General features: G+C 37.9%; 1 protein-coding gene across 13 annotated transcripts in view; it reads right to left on the bottom strand.

The window, feature by feature from the left end:
• SCLT1 (sodium channel and clathrin linker 1) overlaps positions 1-21,201 on the bottom strand; it is a 265,145-nt gene that overhangs the window by 193,414 nt on the left and 50,530 nt on the right. For all 13 annotated transcript variants that reach the window (XR_014813019.1, XR_014813018.1, XR_014813020.1 and 10 more), the window contains exon 3: positions 76-134. Coding sequence is in view for 5 of the 13 variants with exons in the window: in XM_084972937.1 (XP_084829063.1) it covers positions 76-134 (59 nt within the window). In the remaining 8 variants the exon portion in view is untranslated. The remainder of the gene's footprint in view (positions 1-75; positions 135-21,201) is intronic.

Genomic DNA, 21,201 nt, shown 5'->3' with positions numbered 1-21,201 from the left:
TCTTAATACAAAAATTTATATGAACAATAATTAAACATAATTTTAAAATGTTATTTTATGGTAATTCAATCTTACCTTTTGTCAACGACTGAGTTTTCTAATGTGTTATCTCCATTTCCTTTGAGGACATCTTTCTATAACAGAAAATACTGCATCTTAAAATTTTATTTTCTCACATCATTCTAGCCAAAACTGACAGTAGTTTAAAATTAAATACAATTAAAACCTTATAAAATGTTACTGCCATTACAAAAGAGAAAAGAGGAAAAAAAATCATTTCAACTGATGTTAAAAAAATATATTTAGTAAATTTTAACACCCATACACAATATATATTATTTATATATATTAACAACCAGAAAAAGTAAAGTGGCATATGGAAGTTGCCAGGCTAGGTACAGAATCGGAGCTGCGGTTAAGACCTACACCACAGCAACACCAGATCTGAGCCTCACCTGCAGTCTATGTGGCAGCTTACAGCAATGCTGGATCCTTGATCCACTGAATGAGGCCAGGGATGGAACCTGAATCCTTACAAAGGTAAGGCTGGGTCCTTAACCTGCTGAGCTACAACAGGAACTCCCAACAGAATAATTTATGAAACTTGATATTAAACAGATCTTCAAGTTCCCATGCATGAGTAAATGTGCATAAATAGCCAAGATAATCTGGCCAAAAAAGAAAAAAAAAAAAAAAAGAGGGAAGAACTTGTTCTACTATTTATCAAAACACTGTAATGATAGAGAAATTTAAAACTATATGGTACAGACACAGTAACAACAGAACTGCACAGAAAATTCAGAAGCAGAATCAAGTATTTATGACTATGTAGTACACAAAAGAAGTGGATTTATGACTAAATGGACCAAGTATTGCTCCTCAACTAAAAGTACTGGGTAAAATAGTAAAATCAGTTGCAGCACAGACTAAATGGAAAAGTAAATTACATATAAAGATTCAAATGTTTTTTAAAAAATTAACAACTATGGAAAGAATATTTGTCTTTTTCTGACTTCATTTAGTATGGTAATTCTAGCAACCATCTATATTGCTGCAAATGCAATATTTCATTCTTTTTATGGCTGAGCAATACTTCATCATACAGACACACACACCCCATCTCTTTGTTGATTCATCTGGGGATGGACACCTGGGTTGCTTCCAAGTTGTGGCTATTATCAATAGTGCTGCTATGAACATTAGAGTGCATATATCTTTCTGAATTAGAGTTTTCATTCTTTCTGGATATATACCTAGGAGTTGGATTGCTGGATCATACAATAACTCCATTTTTAGTTTAATAAGGGACCTCCATACTGTTCTCCATAGTGGCTTCACCAATTTACATACCACAACACTATAAAAGAGGGTTTCCTTTTCTCTACATACTCTCCAGCATTTATAACCTGTAGACTTGATGATGGCCATTCTGACCAGTGTGAATACGTCATTGTAGTTTTCATTTGCCTTTCTCTGAACATTAGCAATGATGAGCATGTGTTTATGGCCCATCTGCATGTTTTCTTTGGATTCTGCCCATTTATTGCCTGGATTTTTGTTTTGGTGATACTGAGCTGTATGAACCATTTGTGTATTTTAGAAGTTAAACCCCTGTTGGTAGCATTATTTGCAAATATTCTCTCCCATTTTATAGGTTATCTTTTTTGTTTGTTGGTTCTTTTGATGTGCAAAAGCTTTGAAGTTTAATTATGTCCCATTTATTTATTTTTGTTTTTATTTTCATTACTCCAGGAGATGGATCCAGAAAGACATTGCTGTGATTTATGTCAAAGAGTGTTCTGCCTATGTTCTCCTCCAGGATTTTTACAGTTTTTGTCCTTATATTTAGGTCTTTAATCCACTTTGAGTATTTTTGTGTATAGTATTAGAAAACGTTTTAATTTCATGCTTTTACATGTAGCCGTCCAGTTTTCCCAGTACCACTTATTGAAGAGACTATCTTTTCCCCATTGTATATTCTTCCCTCCTTTGTCATAAACCAATTGACCTAAGTGTGTGGGTTCATTTCTGGGCTCTCTATCCAGTTTCATTGATCTACATATCTGTTTTTATGCTATTTTGATGACTGAGTTTGTAGAATAGTCTGAAGTCAGGAAGTTTAATTCTTCTAGCTCCATTTTTCTTTCTCAAGTTTGTTTTGGCTATTCAAAGTCTTTTATGTTTCCATACAAATTAAAAATTTTTTTGTTCCAATTCTGTGGGAAAAAAAATGCCGTTGGTTGTTTGATAGGAATTTTAATGAATCTGTAGATTACTTTCGGTAGTAAGGTTATTTTAACAATATCCTTCCAGTCCAAGAAGATGGTATATCTTTCCATCTGTTTGTGTCATTTTCGATTCTTTTCATCAGCATCTTATAGTTTTCAGGGTATAGGTCTCTTTAGGTAGGTTTATTCCTAGGTATTTCTTTTTGATGTGATGGAAAACAGGATTGTTTCCTTAATTTCTCTTTCTGATATTTTGTTGTCAATACAGAAATTACAATAGGTTTCTAAATTTTAATTTTCTATCCTACAACTGTACTAAATTCATTGATGAGCTGTAGTAGTTTTCTCGTTGTGTCTCTAAAATTTTCTAAGCATCAGATCATGTCATCTACAAGTGACTTCTACATTTACAAAAAAAGGCTTCCTGGCAAGAAAAGCTAATGCCTTGTCACCTGGTGGATGGAGCTGGGTCTTGGCACTCTGATGGACAGCACCGTGTCTATGGGCAAGTCTAGAGGTGGCTGTGATCTCAGAAGGTCTTTATACAGTCTACCTGTTTATGGGTGGGGCTGTGTCCCTGCTCAGTTAGCTATCTGGCCTGAGACATCCAAGCATTATAGTCTAAGACTGTTGTGTGGTGCCAGGTCTTGACACTAATGAGCTTGAGGAAGGATCCTAAGGTGTCAGCTGTCACAGCAGCAGTGTTCAGGCAACTGAATGTTCCCCAAAATGTCTTCCACCAGAGTCTATGTCCCCAAATAAGCCACAGCTGCTCTCCGACCTCTCCAGGAGACTCTTCAATACCAGCAGATAGGTGTGGCCTAGGCTTTGATCATATAACTGCTTTTGCCCTGGATCCTGGTCTACATGAAATTCCCTTCAAGAGTGAAATCTCTATTTCCCCCAGTCTTGTGGGGTTTCTGCCATTAAGTCTTGCTGGCCTTCAAAACCAGATGCTCTGGGGGCTCGTCTTCCCAGTGCCAGACCCCTGGGCTGGGGAGTCTGAGGAGAGCTCAGAACTCTCGTTCTTGTGGCAGAACCTCTCAAATTTGTGAGTTGTTCACCAAGGGGATATATGACTTCATTATATCATGAGTCTTCCCCTCCTACCTGAATTGTTGTGTTTCTTCTTTATGTCTTTAGCAGTACAAGATCTTTTGTGGTAGGTTTCGGTCATTTTCACTGATGGTTTTTCTGCAGATAGTTGCGATTTTGGTGTGTTCATGAGAGAAGGTAAGCTAAGGAGCTTTACTCTGCCGTCTTCAAACTTGAAGTTATTTATACGTGAGTTCCTCTCTTGATCTCTGTATTTTCCTTCTCCTAATTTGTTTCTCTGGGTAGTTGTTAATGTCCACTGGTGAAGCCACTGAATGAAAGAATCTTGGGACCAGAGCTCCCTGCTCTAATCACTACTTTATTCTTGTCATACAAAGAGATCCATCTTCTTCAGAAGTATCTGAGAGCCTCGACCCTTCTTTTTATTCTATCTACTCTTCCCTTCCAAAGAAGAGGTTGCCTTATCGAATTGTGCAATGGGGAGAAGACTCATCACTGACCACAAATACTGTATGTTTTTGATTTGTGGTTACTCTGGATTTTAAGTATGATGACCCATAGCCACACTTATTTGCTTTAAAGCGATAATTATACAAGTTCAAACACATTTTAAAAGATGTATGTTTTTATACTTCTGCATATCTTGTGACTTTGATGTCCTATTTTACATTTTCATGTTTATCCTTTTGATATTAGATGTACTTATAACTGCTATTATAATTAAAACATTTTTAAATCCATGTACTTACTGGCTTAAGTGATTTTCAATAATTTTACATATTTGTCTTTCCTACTGTGGTCTTCCATTTCCAATAGATGCTTTTTTTTCTATTTAGAGTAGGGTAGGTTTTTTTTTTTTTTTTTTTTTAAGGGTAGGTATGGTGTTACTGTATTTTTTAAGTTTTTACTTCTCTGAGAAACTCTTTATTTTACTTCTACTATAAATGATAATCTTGCTATGTAGAATATCTTAGATTGCAATTTTTTCCCTTTTAGATTTTAAATATAGCATGTCACTCTCTTCTGGTATGCAACGTTTCTGCAGAGAAATCAGTTGATAGCCTCATGGGGGTTCCCATGTAACTTACTCTTTGTTTTACTCTTGATGCATTTAGAATCCACTTTTTATCTTGAACTTTGCTATTTTAATTATGATATGTCTTGTGTGGGTTTCTCTGGGTTCATGTTTGGGACCGTCTATACTTCCTGTGCCTAGCTATCTGCTTCCTCATTTAGGAAGTTTCAGCCATAATTTCTTCAAATACATTTTCAGTCCCTTTTTCTCTTTCTTCATCTGGAACTCCTGTTATACACAGGCTGGCACACTTTATGTTATCCCGTAGATCTCATATGTTCCTCTGATATTTTTTTCATTTGTCTATCAGCTGCTTTGATTGGGTGACTTCCATTATCCTATCTTTCAGATCACTTATTTGTTCTCCTGTATCATTCAGTCTGTTATTCATTGCTTCTAGTTTTTTGGGGGGTGGGGTGGGTTGAGGCACGCCTGCAGTATGTAGAAGTTCCTGGGTCAGAGATCATATCCACATCACGGCAGTGACTTGAGCTACAGCAGTGTCAACACCAGATCCTTAACCACTAGGCCAATAGGGAACTCCTAGATTGGTTTTTATCTTAGCAATTGAATTGCTTCATTTTGATGGATTCCTCTCTAAATTTTCTAGTTCCTTGTTACAGTGATCTGCATTTCTCTCAATCTTTCTTAGGTCCTTTAGCTTTTTCATTACCTCCTTTTTGAACATGGGTTCTGGTAAACTGAAAAGCTCTGTTTTATTATTTATTTCAGGGGATTTCTCTTGTTATTTTAGTTGGAAATAGTTCCTCTACTTTTTCTTTTAACTTAATTTTGTCTATGAATTTAGGAGAAACAGTTATCTACCATAGTCTTGAAGGGATGTTTTTATGTGTGAGTGTCCCTGTGTAGACTGAGTGTTTCTGTAAGTCTAATCTTTTTGGTATGAGGGCCAGTTTTAGTATGAATCCCAGCCACAACTTTCTTTAGAATGTGTTCATTATTACCATCTTGATGGGGGGTATAATTAGTGTTGTGGTGTACAGAGCCAGTGCTAGATGAAGAGTGGGGACTTCTCTTTGTTCTGTGGCTGTCAACACCTGTCAGAAGCAGGCTATGTTCCTTAGTTGTTCGAGCAGAAGTCCTACAGATTGGATTTGATCAAACTCTGTTGCCCTTGACTGTGTGGTCACAGTGAACATTTATACCACCAATGTAGGCATCTGCAGTTTTGCTCTGAAGCAGCCTGAGGTCACATCCCTCTCTATGTGTGTTTGTCCCAGACCTGGTGCTAGGCTGTGATGTGGACTAGGCTGAGGCTGGGCACTGTGGCTGCAAGAATCAAGGTAGCTGTGCTGATGACTGGAGCCTCAGCTTCCTCTGTAGCAAACCTCTTCCAGGACACAATGGCCCCAGATCTGGCTCCTAGTTGTGATATGGAGTAGGCAGAACCAGAGCTTTCATTTAAAAATGAACCACCACACTCTTACCCAAGACCTGTCCCTGCCATGAGCACAATGACAATGGGCTCCGATGCCAGAGCCGGCACCATCCTGCAGGCACTATTAGGCTCTGTGATTCCCCCTGCACCACAGCCCTGGCCAACTGGGCTATTTCCAAATAGCTAGATCAAGTCCTCTCCCAGGGCCTGTCTTCCCAAGATTCAGCACTTAGCTGCTGTGCATTCTGTTGGTGCTACCCAATGCATGTTCTGACAGTATCTGCCCAGGTTGCCCTGCCATCCAGTGTGTGGACTAACAATGCCTGCCCCTGGGTATTCACTGACTATGGTCTCTGTAGTTTGACATGGCTAAGAACAGAAAACCCTGGTCTGTTCACATAGCTAGACAGAATCTCTGCACTGATCTCATGCTAGGCTGGGGTGTTGGCTCCTTTGGATGGGAAGTGCAGCAAGGTGGCACCCACAAGCACAAGTCTTTTTCTGCTCTGATAGTTAGCAAGCCAGCACACACACACTCCCAGTGGGTTTCGCAGAAGGCAAGGGGATAGCCATGGCAAGGATTTACTCATGTGGACCTTCTCTCTTCCTTTCAGATCCCTCCCACTGGTGCCAGTTCCAGTCTGATGTCTTTTTTTTTCCTTTTCCTTCTGGTAAAGTGAAGATCTTTCTTGCAGTTTTTATTGTATATGAGATCTGCAAGTTTCCAACTGGTTATCTGTGAGAACTGTTCTACATATAGATGTATTTTTGATGTGGGGGGAGGTCAGCTTCACATCCTCCTACTCTACCATCCTGATCCCTTCTCCCCACAAAGGGTTTTTTAACTTCTTCTGCATATATATGTATTTTTGATGTGGGGGGAGGTCAGCTTCACATCCTCCTACTCTACCATCCTGATCCCTTCTCCCCACAAAGGGCTTTTTAACTTCATCTGCAATAGACTCGGGGCTTTTGTTTTTGTTTGTTTTTCTTTGTCTTCTGTCTTTTTAGGGCCACACCCATGGCATATGGAGGTTCCCAGGCTAGGGGTCTAATCAGAGCTGTTGCTGCTGGCCTGCATCACAGCCACAGCAACGCCAGATCCGAGCTGCGTCTGCAACCTATATCACAGCTCATGGCAATGCCGGATCCTTAACCCACTGAGCAAGGCCAGGGATCAAACCTGCAACCTCATGGTTCCTAGTCGGAATTGTTTCTACTGTGCCAAGACAGGAACTCCCTGGGTTTTTTTTGAAAGGAAAGCCTATTCATGATCAGGTGTATAATTAAAAACTAATAAAAACAACTCAATGAAGCTTCTGAATTCTAATGTTTCACTAACTTTTCAACATCTTAACTCTGTAAACACTCATTTTATTTATTATGCACAAAGGGCCCATGTTAGGCACAGTAACTAATACAAAGATGAACAAGGCATGTTTCTTATCCACATGATGGGTTACAGAGTTGTAGGAGAGGCAAACAAGCAAGAAATAGTACGAATAAGGACACATATGATAATAAAGAGGGACAGAATAATGAGAATGGATAAAAGGATGATAACCAACTTTTTTAAATTCAAGGGCTAACTAGATATAAAAAAGTACAAGAAATATATGTGGTCAATTCTCTGTATCTGTGGTTGGTTGTATGATTCTATTTTATATAAAAGACTTGCGCATCTATGGCTCTTGGTATCCTTGGTAATCCTGTAATCAACCTATCATGGATACTGAGAGAAATTATATACTACTAAATTTTCACAAAGCAAATATATTGGTGTAACCAAAACTCAAATCAAGAAACAGAAAACAAGCAGTCTTTACTTTGCACAGTAGGTACTATTTTAACCAAAAACTGTGCATACTGGTACTAGTGTCTTCATTTTGCACAAATCCATGGAAACATCAAATTAAAGCAATGACAGTTCTGATACACACAAGTTTCAGTTAACATGGTGTTGTGCAAAGTGAGAAATACCTATATGACCAACAACCCCAAAAGCCCACCTGCCCTTCTTCCAGTTAGAACCTCAAGTCTCCCAAGTACAACTAAGTATCAAGACTTCTAACACTAGAGATAAATTTGCCTGTTTTTGAAATGTATAAAAATGTAATCATTTAGTATATTCTCTTTTGTATCTGGATTCTTTTGCTCAAACTGGGTTTATGAAACTCATTCTAGTTGTGATTTTGGTCCCTTCATTCTTATGGAAATATACCATTCCATTTTATGAGTATGCCAAAATGTAAGTATGCCTTCGACAGTTAAATGAACATTTGGGTTGACAAATATTTAGCTATTTAACTATTATGGGTAGTGCGGCAACACCAGATCCTTAACTCACTGCACCAGGCTAAGGATTGAACCTGTGTACCAGTATTCCAGAGACAATGCCAATCCCATTACACTGCAGTGGGAACTCCTATAAACATTATTGTAAAGGTCTTTTGGTATACGCTTTTCTGATGGTTATACTTAGGAATGGACAGATGATTTAGAGTATTACTCAGTCAGTTTTAATAGTGATTGTACCAATTTACTATCCCCGAGGCAGTTTAAGAGAGTTAATCTACATCCCTGTCAACACTTGGTATTATGCCTTTCCCTTTAGCCAGTGGGTTTGTAGTAGTAGTTCACTGTGTTTTTGTTTTGTTTGTTTGTTTTGCTTCTTAGGGCCACACTCATGGCATATGGAAGTTCCCAGGCTAGGAGTCAAATTGGAGCTGAAGCTGCTGGCCTATTTCACAGCCACAGCAATGTGGGATGAGTCATGTCGGCTACATACACCATAGCTCACAGCAATGCCGGATCCTTAGCCCACTGAGTGAGGCCAGGGATCGAACCAGTGTGTCCTCATGGATGCTAGTCAGATTCGTCAACCACTGAGCAACAGCAGGAACTCCTCACTGTGGTTTTTAATTTGCATTTATATCATAAATGATGAAGACAAACACCCTTTCATAAGCATATTGACCATCTGAATATTTTCTTTCGTGAAGCACAATTCTTTTGCCTGGTTTTCTAATTAATTTTTGTTACTGATTTAAAGGCATTCCTTATATATTCTAATACAAATTTCTGTCAATGCAAATATATTCCCCTATTCAGTAGACTGCCTTTTACTTTTAAAGGTATCTCATAACAAGATAAATTATTTTTATGCAGTCCAATTTATCAACTACTTACCTTATAAATACTGTTTTCTGTATCCTGTTAAAAACATTTTGCCTACTAAAGTTGAGGGACTTTTCTCCTAAATTTTCATCTAAAACCTCTATTACTTTACGCATTTAGATATACAACCAATCTAGAAGTAATATTTGAGCATAGTATGGGTAGGGATCAAGATTTTTTTTCTTGTATAATAATCTCACATGTGTACAGCTACATGTGAACTTTATTCTGTTCAATTGCTTTACCACGCCTAACCTTGGCCAATATCACACTGTCTTAATAATTAGAGCATCACACTGCTGCAAAAGGAAATTAATAGCGATACAGGTCTTCCTCAAAAAACAAAACTTTCAAACCAACAACAAACCTACCACCTAAAGGAATTAGAAAAAGAAGAAACAAAACCTAAAGTCAGCAGAACGAAAAAATCATAAATATCAGAGAGGAAATAAATCAAATAAAAATTTAAAAAATAGAAAGAAAATCAACAAAACCAAGAGCTGGTAAAACAAAACAAAATTGATAAACCTCTAGCCAGACTCATCAAGAAGAGAAAACCCAAATAAACAAAATAAAAAATGAAAAATGAGAAACTTCAATGGACACTGCAGAAATACAAAAAACCATAAGAGTGTACAAAGAACAATTATAAGCCAACAAATTTGACAGCCTAGAAGAAATGGACAAGCTTCTAAAGACATACAGCTCACCTAAATTTAATCAAGAAGAAATAGATAATCTGAACAGACCAATCACTAGAAATGAAATTGAATATGTAAAACAAACAAAAACAAAAAACCTCCCTACAAGCAAAAGTCCAGGACCAGATGGCTTAATAGGCAAATTCTACAAAACATACAAAGAACTTATATTCATCTTCCTTAGAGTCATCCAAAAGACTGAAGAAGAAGGAACACTTCCAAAGCAATTCTATAAAGCCACCATAACCCTCATACCAAAATCAGACAAAGACAATACCAAAAAAGAAAAAGGCCAATATATTTGATGAACATAGATGTAAAAATTCTCAAAATTTTAGCCAACTGAATCCAACAACACATAAAATAGATTATACACTATGACCAAGTGAGATTCATCCCAACATCACAGGAATGGCTTAATATACACAAATCAATCAATATAATACACCATATTAACAAAAGAAAAGTCCAAAATAACATGATCATCTAAATAGATGTATAAAAATCTATTCAGCATCCCTTCATGATAAAAACTCTTATAAAGTGGCTATAGAGGGAATATATCTCAACATCATAAAAGCCATTTATGATAAACCCACAGCCAAGATAATACTCAATGGAGAAAAGCTGAAAGCCTTTGCACTAAAATCTGGAACAAGACAAGGATGCCCACTGTTTTGTTCCACTTTTATTAAACATTGTATTGGAAATACGAGCCACAGCAATACGACAAACAAAAGAAATAAAAAGTATCCAAATTGGGAGAGAAGAGATAAAATTGTTACTATATGCAGATGATCAACAAATTCAGCAAAGTAGCAGGACACAAGATTAACACTCGGAAATTGGTTGCATTTCTGTATACAAACAATGAAATATCAGAAAAGGAATATTAAAAAATACCTTTTAAAATCATACCCCCAAAAATTAAATACCAGGAATTCCTCTTGTTGCTCAGTTGTAATGACCCTGACTGATATCCATGAAGACGTGGGTTCAATCCCTGTCTCCACTCAGTGGGTTAAGGAGCCAGCATTGCAGTGAGCTGTAGTGTAGGTTGCAGATATGCCCTGGATCTGGTGTTGCTGTGGCTGTGGTGTAGACTGGCAGGTACAGCTCTGATTCTGATCCCTAGCTCAGGAACTTCCATATGCCATTAGTAAAAAGACAAAAATTAAATACCCAGGAATAAACCTGACCAAGGAGGTGAAAGAATTATATACTGAGAAATATAAAACATTAATCAAGGAAATTAAAGCGGATTCAAAGAAATGGAAAGATACCCTATGCTCCTGTACTGGAAGAACTAATATTGTTAAAATGACCATTCTACCCAAACACAATCTACAGATTTAATGTGATCTCTATCAAATTACCCAAGATATTTTTCATGGAACTAGAACAAATTATCCAAAAATTGATAAGGAACCATAAAAGACTCAGAACTGCCAAAGCAATCCTGAGTGTGGTGGGGGGGAAGTACGAGGTATAACTCCCAGACTTCAGACAATATTACAAAGCTGCAATCATCAAGACAATGTGGTACTGGTATGAAAACAAACATACGGGCCAATGGAACAGAATAGATAACCCAGAAATAAACCCAGACACCTACTGTTAATTAATCTTCTACAAAGGTGGCAAGAATATAAAGTGGGAAAGACATTATCTTCAGTAAGTGGTGCTGGGAAAACTGGAAATCTGCAATGTAAATCAATGAAACTAGAACATACCCTCACACCATGCACAAAAATAAACTCAAAATGGCCTAAAGACTTAAATATAAGACGTGACATCATAAAATTCCTAGAAAAAAACATAGGCAAAACAGAGAGTTGCGAATGACAACATGGGAAAATAACTGAGATTAGTTGCATAGAGACAGCCTAGAAGGACTGAATTCTAGAATGACCACATTTGAGGAAGTAAGCTGAGGAAACCCAGTTGGGCTTGAAGGCTAGGCACCATTGTTAGGGGGTTCTAGAGGGAAGTAGTTTGACCCACCACTACAGCTTTGTTCCCAGCACACACTCTCAGGTTGGAAGACACCAAATATTCCAGCTTCAAGAGCCACTGAGGAGAAGCTGCTGCCTAGCAACAGCTAGGGAGCATCTCCCTCCCCTTAGGGCTACAGAGAACATGGAGCAGGCAGAGGGAACTCAGAAATAACACAGGTCCCACGACTCCTGCCAGCAGCCATGCAGGGGGATGCAGAAGTGGTATACGTCTTACATCAGGCCACAGAAAACAATAATGGCCCAGTGGGCGGGCAAAGCAATCACAGAAATATCACAAATAGCCCCAGGAATTGCAAATGGCCTGGTGGGAAGGCAGAGAGCTATAAAGGGCTGGGTGGGCAGAGTGATCTCAGGAATAACACAAGCTCTGTGATCACTGCCAGTGGCCAGGCAGGGGACTACAGAAGTGGCATCTGCTGAGTGGCTGGGCAAAGGAGCCATTAGGGGCCCACCAGTGCATGTTCTGCTTGGAAGCAGTTACAGGGAGTACGCTGCCATCAGCTCAGCATGGGGAGAGGCCACAAGAATGCCACAGTTCCTACAGCTAGGGAGAGCCTTTTATCAACAGTTAGGGAACAGTCCCCACCCTTGGGGCTACAGAGAATGGTCCCTAGAGCAGCCAAAGGGAGTGACTAATGAAAGGCATCTGCTACCTCAGCTACAGAGAGCAGTCCTGGGAGCTACCCTGGCCCAGGAGGGACTGCAGGAGTACTTGCTAATGGGTGTCAGCTATGGAAAAGGATCCTGAGAATTACCGGGTAGCAGGAGGGGTGGCAGGAACCACCACTGTCTCCCTTCCCCACCACACTATCAAAGGTAGCCCGTGAACTGTGGACAAAGTCCACCTTTCTCACAGACCCCCTTCCTAGCTGCTACTCAGCTCCAGGGGAGGCAGTGTGATACAACTGCTCCCACCACATGCTCTGGGTACATGTGTGCTGTTACCACCCCTGAGAACTCTAGGAATGGATACCTGCTGCTCCAACTACATACCTACTGTCAAGGGGCTGACAAACATAGAAAGCCAGACATGAGACAACAAAGAAATAGCTTTCAGACAAAGGAACAAGGCAAAAACACACAGAAACAACTAAATGAAGAGGACACAAGCAATCTACTGGCAAAACAATTCAGAGTGAAGATAGTAAAGATGATTTAAGATCTCAGAAAAGGGAGTTCCTGTCGTGGCACAGTGGTTAACGAATCCGACTAGGAACCATGAGGTTGCGGGTTCCATCCCTGCCCTTGCTCAGTGGGTCAAGGTTCCGGCGTTGCCGTGAGCTGTGGTGTAGGTCACAGACGCGGCTCGGATCCTGCGTTGCTGTGGCTCTGGCGTAGGCTGGCAGCTACAGCTCTGATTCGACCTCTAGCCTGGGAACCTCCACATGCCGCAGGAGCGGCCCAAGAAATGGCAAAAAGACAAAAAAAAAAAAAAAAAAAAAAAAGATCTCAGAAAAGAATGGAAGCACAGATAGAGAGATTACAAGAAATGTTTAGCAAAGAGATACAAGATTTAAGGAATAAGAAAACTAATATGAATAGCACAATATCCAAATGAAAAATACACAAAAAGGAATCAACAGCAGGATAACAAAGGTAGAAGAATAAATAAGTGAGGTGGAAGACAGTGTGGTGGAAATCACTATTACAGAAAAGAATAAAGAGAAAAGAACTGAGGAGAGTCTAAGAGACCTCTGAGACATTAAACTTATCAATACTCACATCACAGGGGTTCCAGAAGAAGAGAGAAAAGGCCAGAGAAAATATCTATAGATATTATAGTCAAAAACCAAAAACTTCCCTAACATGGGAAAGGGAATACTCAAGTTGAGGCAGCATAGAGAATCCTATACAGGATAAACCCAAGGAGAAACACTGTGAGACACATACTAAACAAATTGACAAAAATTAAATACAAAAAAATATTAGAAGCCACAAAGAAAAGCAACAAATAACATACAAGGGAACCCCCATAAGGACAATAGCTGATTTTTCAGCAGAAAACTCTGCAACCTAGAAGGGAGTGTCAACATATATTTAAAGTAATAAAGGAGGGAACCTAGAACCAAGAATACTCTATCTAGCAAGGCTCAAATTCAGATTTGATAGAGAGATCAAAAGATTTTTCAGACAAGCAAAAGCTAAGAGAATTTCAGTGCCTCCAAACCAGTTCTACAACTAAAGGCACTTCTCTATAAGCATAAAAAAAAAAGCCACAATAAAACACAAAAAAAATTCAAATGAAAAAACTCACTAGTAAAGGCAAAGATAACATACAAGTAGGAAATCACACGTTGACAAATAAGATATCAAAATTAGCAAGCACGAAGAGAGGAGAGGGCAAATGCATAACATTGAAAATGCATTTGAAATTAAGAGACGAGCAAACAAAAACAATTCTGTACACATACAGATGGTTATATCAATATCTAATAGGAACTACAAACCAAAAAACTATAATGGACACCCACATAAAAACAAAAAAGCAATCCCAAAAAAAAAAAAAAAACAACCCCACTAAAGACAGTCAGCAAATAACAAGAGAAGACAACAAAAGAGGAAGGAAAGAAAAACACCCAAAGCAACAATCCAAAACAATTAAGAAAATGGCAATAAGTACATACCTATCCACAATTACTCAAACATAAACAGACTGAATGTTCCAACCAAATGACACTGTCTGGCTGAATGGATTAAAACAAAAATGAAAACAAAAACAAGACCCATATACATATAAACTGTTTACAAGAGACCCATTTCAGACCTACAGACACATACACACTGATAGTGAGGGGAAGGAAGAGGTATTAAATGCAAATGGAAATCAAAGGAAAGCAGGAGGAGCAATACTCATATCAGATAAAATAGACTAAAACAAAGAAGGTCACAAGAAACAAACAATGATACTACATAATGATCAAAAGTTCATCCAAGAAGATAAGAAATATATAAGCACCCAACATTACAGCACCACAACACTTAAGGCAATTGCTAATAGCCATAAGAAGATAAATCAACACCAACACAATAATAGTGGGGGATTTTATCACCCCACTTACACCAATGGACAGATCATCCAGACAGAAAATCAACAAGGAAACACAGGTGTTAAATGATATCCTAGAACAGAAAGACTTAATGGATATTTATAGAATGTAGCATCCCAAAGCAGCAGAATATACATTCTTCTCAAGTGCACATGGAACATTCCCTCATATAGATCACATCTTGGGTCAAAGATTGAGGCTTGGTAAATTTAAAAGAACTGAAAATATTTCAAGCATTTCCTCTGCCCACAATGCTATGAGACTAGAAATCAACAAGAGATAAACAGCAAAAAACCACAAACTCCTGGAAGCTAAACAATATGTTATTAAATAACCAATGGATCATTGAAGAAATCAAAGAGGAAATGAAAGGATACTTAGAGACAAATGACAATGAGGATGCAACTATCCAAAGTCTACGGAACACAGCAAAAGCAGTTCTGAGAGGGAAGATTTAAGTAATACATTCTTATCTCAAATAAGAAAAAATTCAAATAAAAAACTTAACCTTATACCTAAAACAACTAGAGAAGAAAGGACAGGCAAAGCCCAAAATTAGTAGAAGAAAAGAAATCATAAAGGTCAGGGCAGAAGTAAATGAAATAGTGACCAAGAAAACAACAGAGATTAATGAAACCAAAAGTTGGTTCTTTGAAAAGATCAACAAAATTGATAAATTTTAGCCAGACCATAAAAAAAGGGGGTGGGGAGAGAGGGTTCAAATCAGTAAAATTAGAAATGAAAAAAAGAGAAATTACAACTGAAACCACAGAAATACAAAGGACCATAAAAAACTACTATAAGAACTATATGCTAATAAAATGGACAACCTAGAAGAAATGGACAGATTTTTACAAAGGTACAAAGTACCAAGACTGAACTAACGAGGAATAAATAGACAATGTGACTAGACCAATTACAAGTACTGAAACTGAAGATATGATTTTAAAAAAAATTCTAGGAAACAAAAGAACAGGACATGATGGCGACACAGGCAAATTCTATTAAATATTCAGAAAAGACTAACTACCTATTCCTCTGAAATTCTCTGAAAAAATTGCAGTTAAGGGAGTTCCCGTCGTGGCGCAGTGGTTAACGAATCCGACTAGGAACCATGAGGTTGCGGGTTCGGTCCCTGCCCTTGCTCAGTGGGTTAACGATCTGGCGTTGCTGTGAGCTGTGGTGTAGGTTGCAGACGCGGCTCGGATCCCGCGTTGTTGTGGCCCTGGCGTAGGCCAGTGGCTACAGCTCCGATTCAACCCCTAGCCTGGGAACCTCCATATGCTGCGGGAGCGGCCCAAGAAATAGCAACAACAACAACAAAAGACAAAAAAGACCAAAAAAAATTAAAAAAAAAAAAAAAAAAAAAATTGCAGTTAGGAACACTCCCAAGCTCATTCTATGAGGCCACGATCACTCTGATACCAAAACCAGGGAAGGAAGGAAGGGGAAAGAAAGAAAGACAGAAAGACAGACAGACAGACAGAAGGAGGAAGGAAAGAAGGAAGGAAGAAAGAGAAAGAGAATGAATATAAATTACAGGCCCAAATCACTGATGAACATAGAGGCAAAATTCTCAACATAGTATTAGCAAACCGAACACAAATATATATTAAAAGGATCACACCCCATGATCAAGTGGGATTTATCCCAGGGATGCGGGAATTATTCAATATCCCCAAATCAACCAGTGTGATACATCTCACCAACAAACTGAAAAATAAAATCCATATGATCACCTCAACGGACACAGAAAAACCTTTTGACAAAATTCAACTCATTTCTCATAAAAAAAAAAAAACCTCTCCAGAAAGTGGTCATAGAAGGAACCTACCTCAACATAATAAAAGCTATATATGAAAAACCCACAGCAAACATCATTCTCAATGGTTAAAACTGAAAGCATTTCCACTAAGATCAAGACTGAGATAAGGATGTCCACTTTCAGCACTGTTATTCAACATAGTGTTGGAATTCCTAGCCATGGCAATCACAAAAGAAAACAAAATAAAAGTAATCCAAAACTGGAAAAGAAGTCATAAAAAAGAATAATTGATTGTAGATGACATCATATCAAATCCTAAAGACACTACCATAAAAGTGTTAGAGCTCCTCAATAAATTTGGTAAACTTTCAGGTTACAAAATTAATACACAGAAATCTATTGCATTTCTATGTACTAACAATGAATAATCAGAAAGAGAAATTAGGAAAACCATCCCATTTACCATCACATCGAAAAGAATAAAGTACCTAAGAATAAAAGTACTTAAAGCGACAAAGACCTTTACTCTGAAACCTGTAAGATGTTGATGAAAGAAATCAAAGGTGACACAAACTGATGAAAAGATATACCATGCTCTTGGACTGGAGGAATCAATATTGTCAACATGACTATACTATGCAAGGCAATCTACAGATACAATGCAGTCCCTATCAAATTACCAAGGACATTTTTTCACAGATCTAAAAAAAAATTTTTAATTTATATAAAACACAAAAGAACTTGAATAGCCAAAACAGAATTAAAAAAGAAAAATGGAACTGGAGGAATCAGGCTCCCTGGCTTCAGACTATACTACAAAGCTACAGTTATCAAAACAGTATGGTACTGGCACAAAAACAGAAATACAGCTCAATGGAATAGGACAGAAAGCCCAGAATAAACCCAAGCACTTATGGTGAACTAATCCACGACAAAAGAGGCAAGAAAATATAGTGGAAGAAAGACAGTCTCTTCAATAAGTGGTGTAGGCAAAAGTGGACCACTACATGCAAAAGAATGAAATTAGAACAGTCTCTAACATCACACACAAAAATAAACTCAAAATGGATTAAAGACCTAAATGTAACACCAGATACTATAAAACTCCTAGAGAAAACAGACAGAATGCCCTTTGAAATAAATCACAGCAAAATCTTGTTTGATCCACCTCCTAGATTGATGACAATAATGATGAAATAAACCAGTGGGGCCTAATTAAACTCAAAAGCTTTTTCATATAAAAAGAAACCATAAACAAAACAAAAGGATCAACCCACAGAATGGGAGAAAAATCTTTGCAAACAATGCAACAGAGAAGGACTTTATCTCCAAAATATACAAACTGCTCATATAACTCAATAACTAAATTTCAATCCAATTGAAAAATGAGCAGAAGACTTAAATAGACATCTCTCCAAAGAGGACATAAGGCTGGCCAGTAGGCACATGAAAAAATGCTCCACACCACTAATTATTAGAGAAATGCAAATCAAAACTACAATAAAGGTATCACTTCACACTGGTCAGAATGGCTATCATTAAAAGACTATGAATAACAAATGCTGGAGAAAGTGTGGAGAAAATGAAACCCTCCTACACTGTTGGTGGGGATGTAAACTGGTACCACTATCATGGGAAAAAAGATTCCTCAGAAAATTAAGCATAAAACTACCATATGATCCAACAATCTCACTCTTGGGCATATGTCTGGACAAAACTTTCATTCAAGAAGATGCCTGGGGAGTTCCTGTTGTGGCTCAGCAGTAACAAACCCGATTAGTATTCATGAGGATGCAGGTTCAATCCCTGGCCCCACTCAGTGGGTTAAGGATCCAGCATTGCTGTGGCTGTGGTGTAGGCTGGCAGCTGTAGCTCTGATTCGACCCCTAGACTGGGAACTTCCATATGCTGCAGAGGCAGTCCTAAAAAGAAAAAAAAAAAAAAGATACATGCACCTGTATGTTCATCACAGCACTATGCACAATAGCTAAGACATGAGAACAACCTAAAGGTCCACTGACATGAATGGATTAAGAAGATGTGGTCCATATACACAATGGAATACTAGTCAGCCATAAAAAAGACAAAACAATTTCATCTGCAGCAACATGGATGCAATTAGAGATTCTCATAGCAAGTCACATAAGTCAAAAAGAGAAAGAAAAATACCATATACTATCATTAAATGTTAAATCTAAAATATGGAATAAATGATCTCATATACAAAAAGGAAACAGATCACGGACAGGGAGAGTAGATTTTTGGTTCCCAGGTGGCACAGTGGAGGAATTGGGATGGAAAGGGAGTTTGGGGTTGGCACATGCAAACTATTATATTTGGAATGGATAAGAAATGGGTCCTACTATGCAGCACAGAGAACTATGTCAAATCTCTTGGAAGAAGGAAGATAGTTTGAGAATGTATAAATATGTGTGACTGGGTCACTAAGTTGTACAACAGAAATTGACCCAACATTGTAAATCAACTGTATCCTGATTAAAAAAAGGGACTAATCCAACTTATGAGCTTTTGTACAACAGAAACTGACCCAACATTGTAAATCAACTGTATCCTGATTAAAAAAAGGGACCTAATCCAACTTACAAGCTTTTTTGCACAGCAAAAAATAAGACAACCTATGGAGTGGGAGAAAATAACTGCAAGTGATGCAACAGACAAGGGCTTAATCTCCAAGATATACAAACAACTCATACAACTCAACAACAGAAAAACAACCCAATCGAAAAATGGGTAGAAGACGTAAGTAGACATGTCTCTAAGTAATGCATATGGATGGCTAGTAGGTACATGAAAAAATGTTCAACACCATTAATTTTTAGAGAAATGCAAATCAAAACAACAAGGTACCACTTCACACAGGTCAGAATGTCCATCATTAATGAATCTACAAATAACAAATGCTGGAGAAGGTGGGAATGGCTAGACTGTTAGTGGGAATGGAAATTGGTACACCCATTATAGATAACAGTATGGAGGTTCCTAAGAAAACTAAATATAGGACTACCGTATGATCCAGCAATCCCATTCTTAGGCATAATTACAATTCAAAAAGATACATGCACTCCTATGTTTCTAGCAGCACTATCCATAATAACCATGATAGGGAAGAAACCTAAATGTCCATCAGGAGTTCCTGTCATGGTGCAGTGGGAGGAACGAATCCGACTGGGAGCCATGAGGTTGGGGGTTCCATCCCTGGCCTCACTCAGTGGGTTAAGAATCTGGTGTTACCATGAGCTGTGGTGTGGGTTGCAGATGCAGCTCGGATCTGGCATTGCTGTGGCTGTGGCATAGGCAGGCAGCTACAGCTCCAATTAGACCCCTAGCTTGGGAAGCTCCATGTGCTATGGATGTGGCTCTAAAAAGACAAAAAGAGCCCCCCCAAAAAAAAAGTCCATCAATGGATCAATGAATTAAGATGTGGTACATATATACAATGGAATACTACTCAGCCATAGAAAAGAACAAAATGTCATTTGTAGCAACATGGGTGGGACTAGAGATTACCATACTAAGTGAAGTCAAAAAGAAAAAGACAAATAGAATATGATATCACTTATGTGTAAAATCTAAAGTATGGCACAAATGAACCGATCTACATAACAGAACAGAGTCACAGACATGGAGAACAGACCTGTGGTTCCCAAAGGGGAGGGGAGAACAAGTGGGATGCAATGGGAGTATGGGGTTAGTAGATGCAAATTATTACATTCCCAATGGATAAGCAATGAGGTCCTACTATAAACAGCCCAAGGAACTATATCCAGTCTTTTGGGACAGACTATGATGGAAGATAATACAAGAAAGATAATATATATATAGTAGTGCCACTCAGCTATACTGTAATAAAAAAAAAAATCCAAAAAAAGAGAAAAAAATTAACTAGAGCATCAGAGTAAGTTTTGACATCTGCTACTATCTGTTCTCCAGCTTTGTTCTTCTTTAAAATTGTCTTAGCTCTTTGCCTTCTGCATAAAAATCCTGTAAATAGCTTGTCAAATTTGAAGAAAAGAATTCCCACCTTGCTTTATAATTTTGTTGACTTCAATTAAGCCTTGCAATCTATGAACAAAGTATATTCTTATATTTGATTTTTTTTTCTTTTGACGGTCACACCTATATATAGTACATCAAAGTTCCTGGGCCAGGAATTCAACTGGAGCCACATCTGCGACCTATGCCACAGCTTAGGGCAATGCTGGATCCTTAACCCACTGAGCAAGGCCCAGGTTCGAAAACACATCCTCACAGAGACAGTATTGGGTCCGTAACCTGCTGAGCCACAATGGGAACTCCACATTTACTATTCCTTACTTTTTACAAATTTTTTTAGTTTTTAAGTTATACACTCTTTTCACTAGAATCCTAAGTATTTAATGTATTATTATGGTACAGTAAATAGTATTGCTGTTTAAATTTCATTGTCTATTGAACTGTTGTTATTTATAGAAATAAAATTAAATATGTAATTTTGCCCTGTATCCAAAAACACTGCTAAATTCATTTATTAAGTCTAACAGTTTGAAGATTTAATTGTCTATATATAACCCTATATTCTACAAATAATGACAGAATTTTTATTTCTCACTTTACAGTTTTTATATCTTTATGCATCTTGCTTAGACTTCAATATGATGTTAAGTTATTTTATCATGTATCCATGCTTCATTCCCATTTTCAAGGGGAATACTTTCAAAATTTTACCATCAAATAC

This window comes from Sus scrofa, chromosome 8 (genome assembly GCF_054392235.1).
Source record: "Sus scrofa isolate SSC_HxYL_T2T_F1_AM1 chromosome 8, Sscrofa_HxYL_maternal_Yorkshire_Landrace_v2.0, whole genome shotgun sequence".
Classification (NCBI taxonomy): Eukaryota; Metazoa; Chordata; class Mammalia; order Artiodactyla; family Suidae; genus Sus; species Sus scrofa.
Note: the sequence above shows the minus strand (reverse complement) of the source record. Positions and strands in the feature narration are given on the sequence as shown.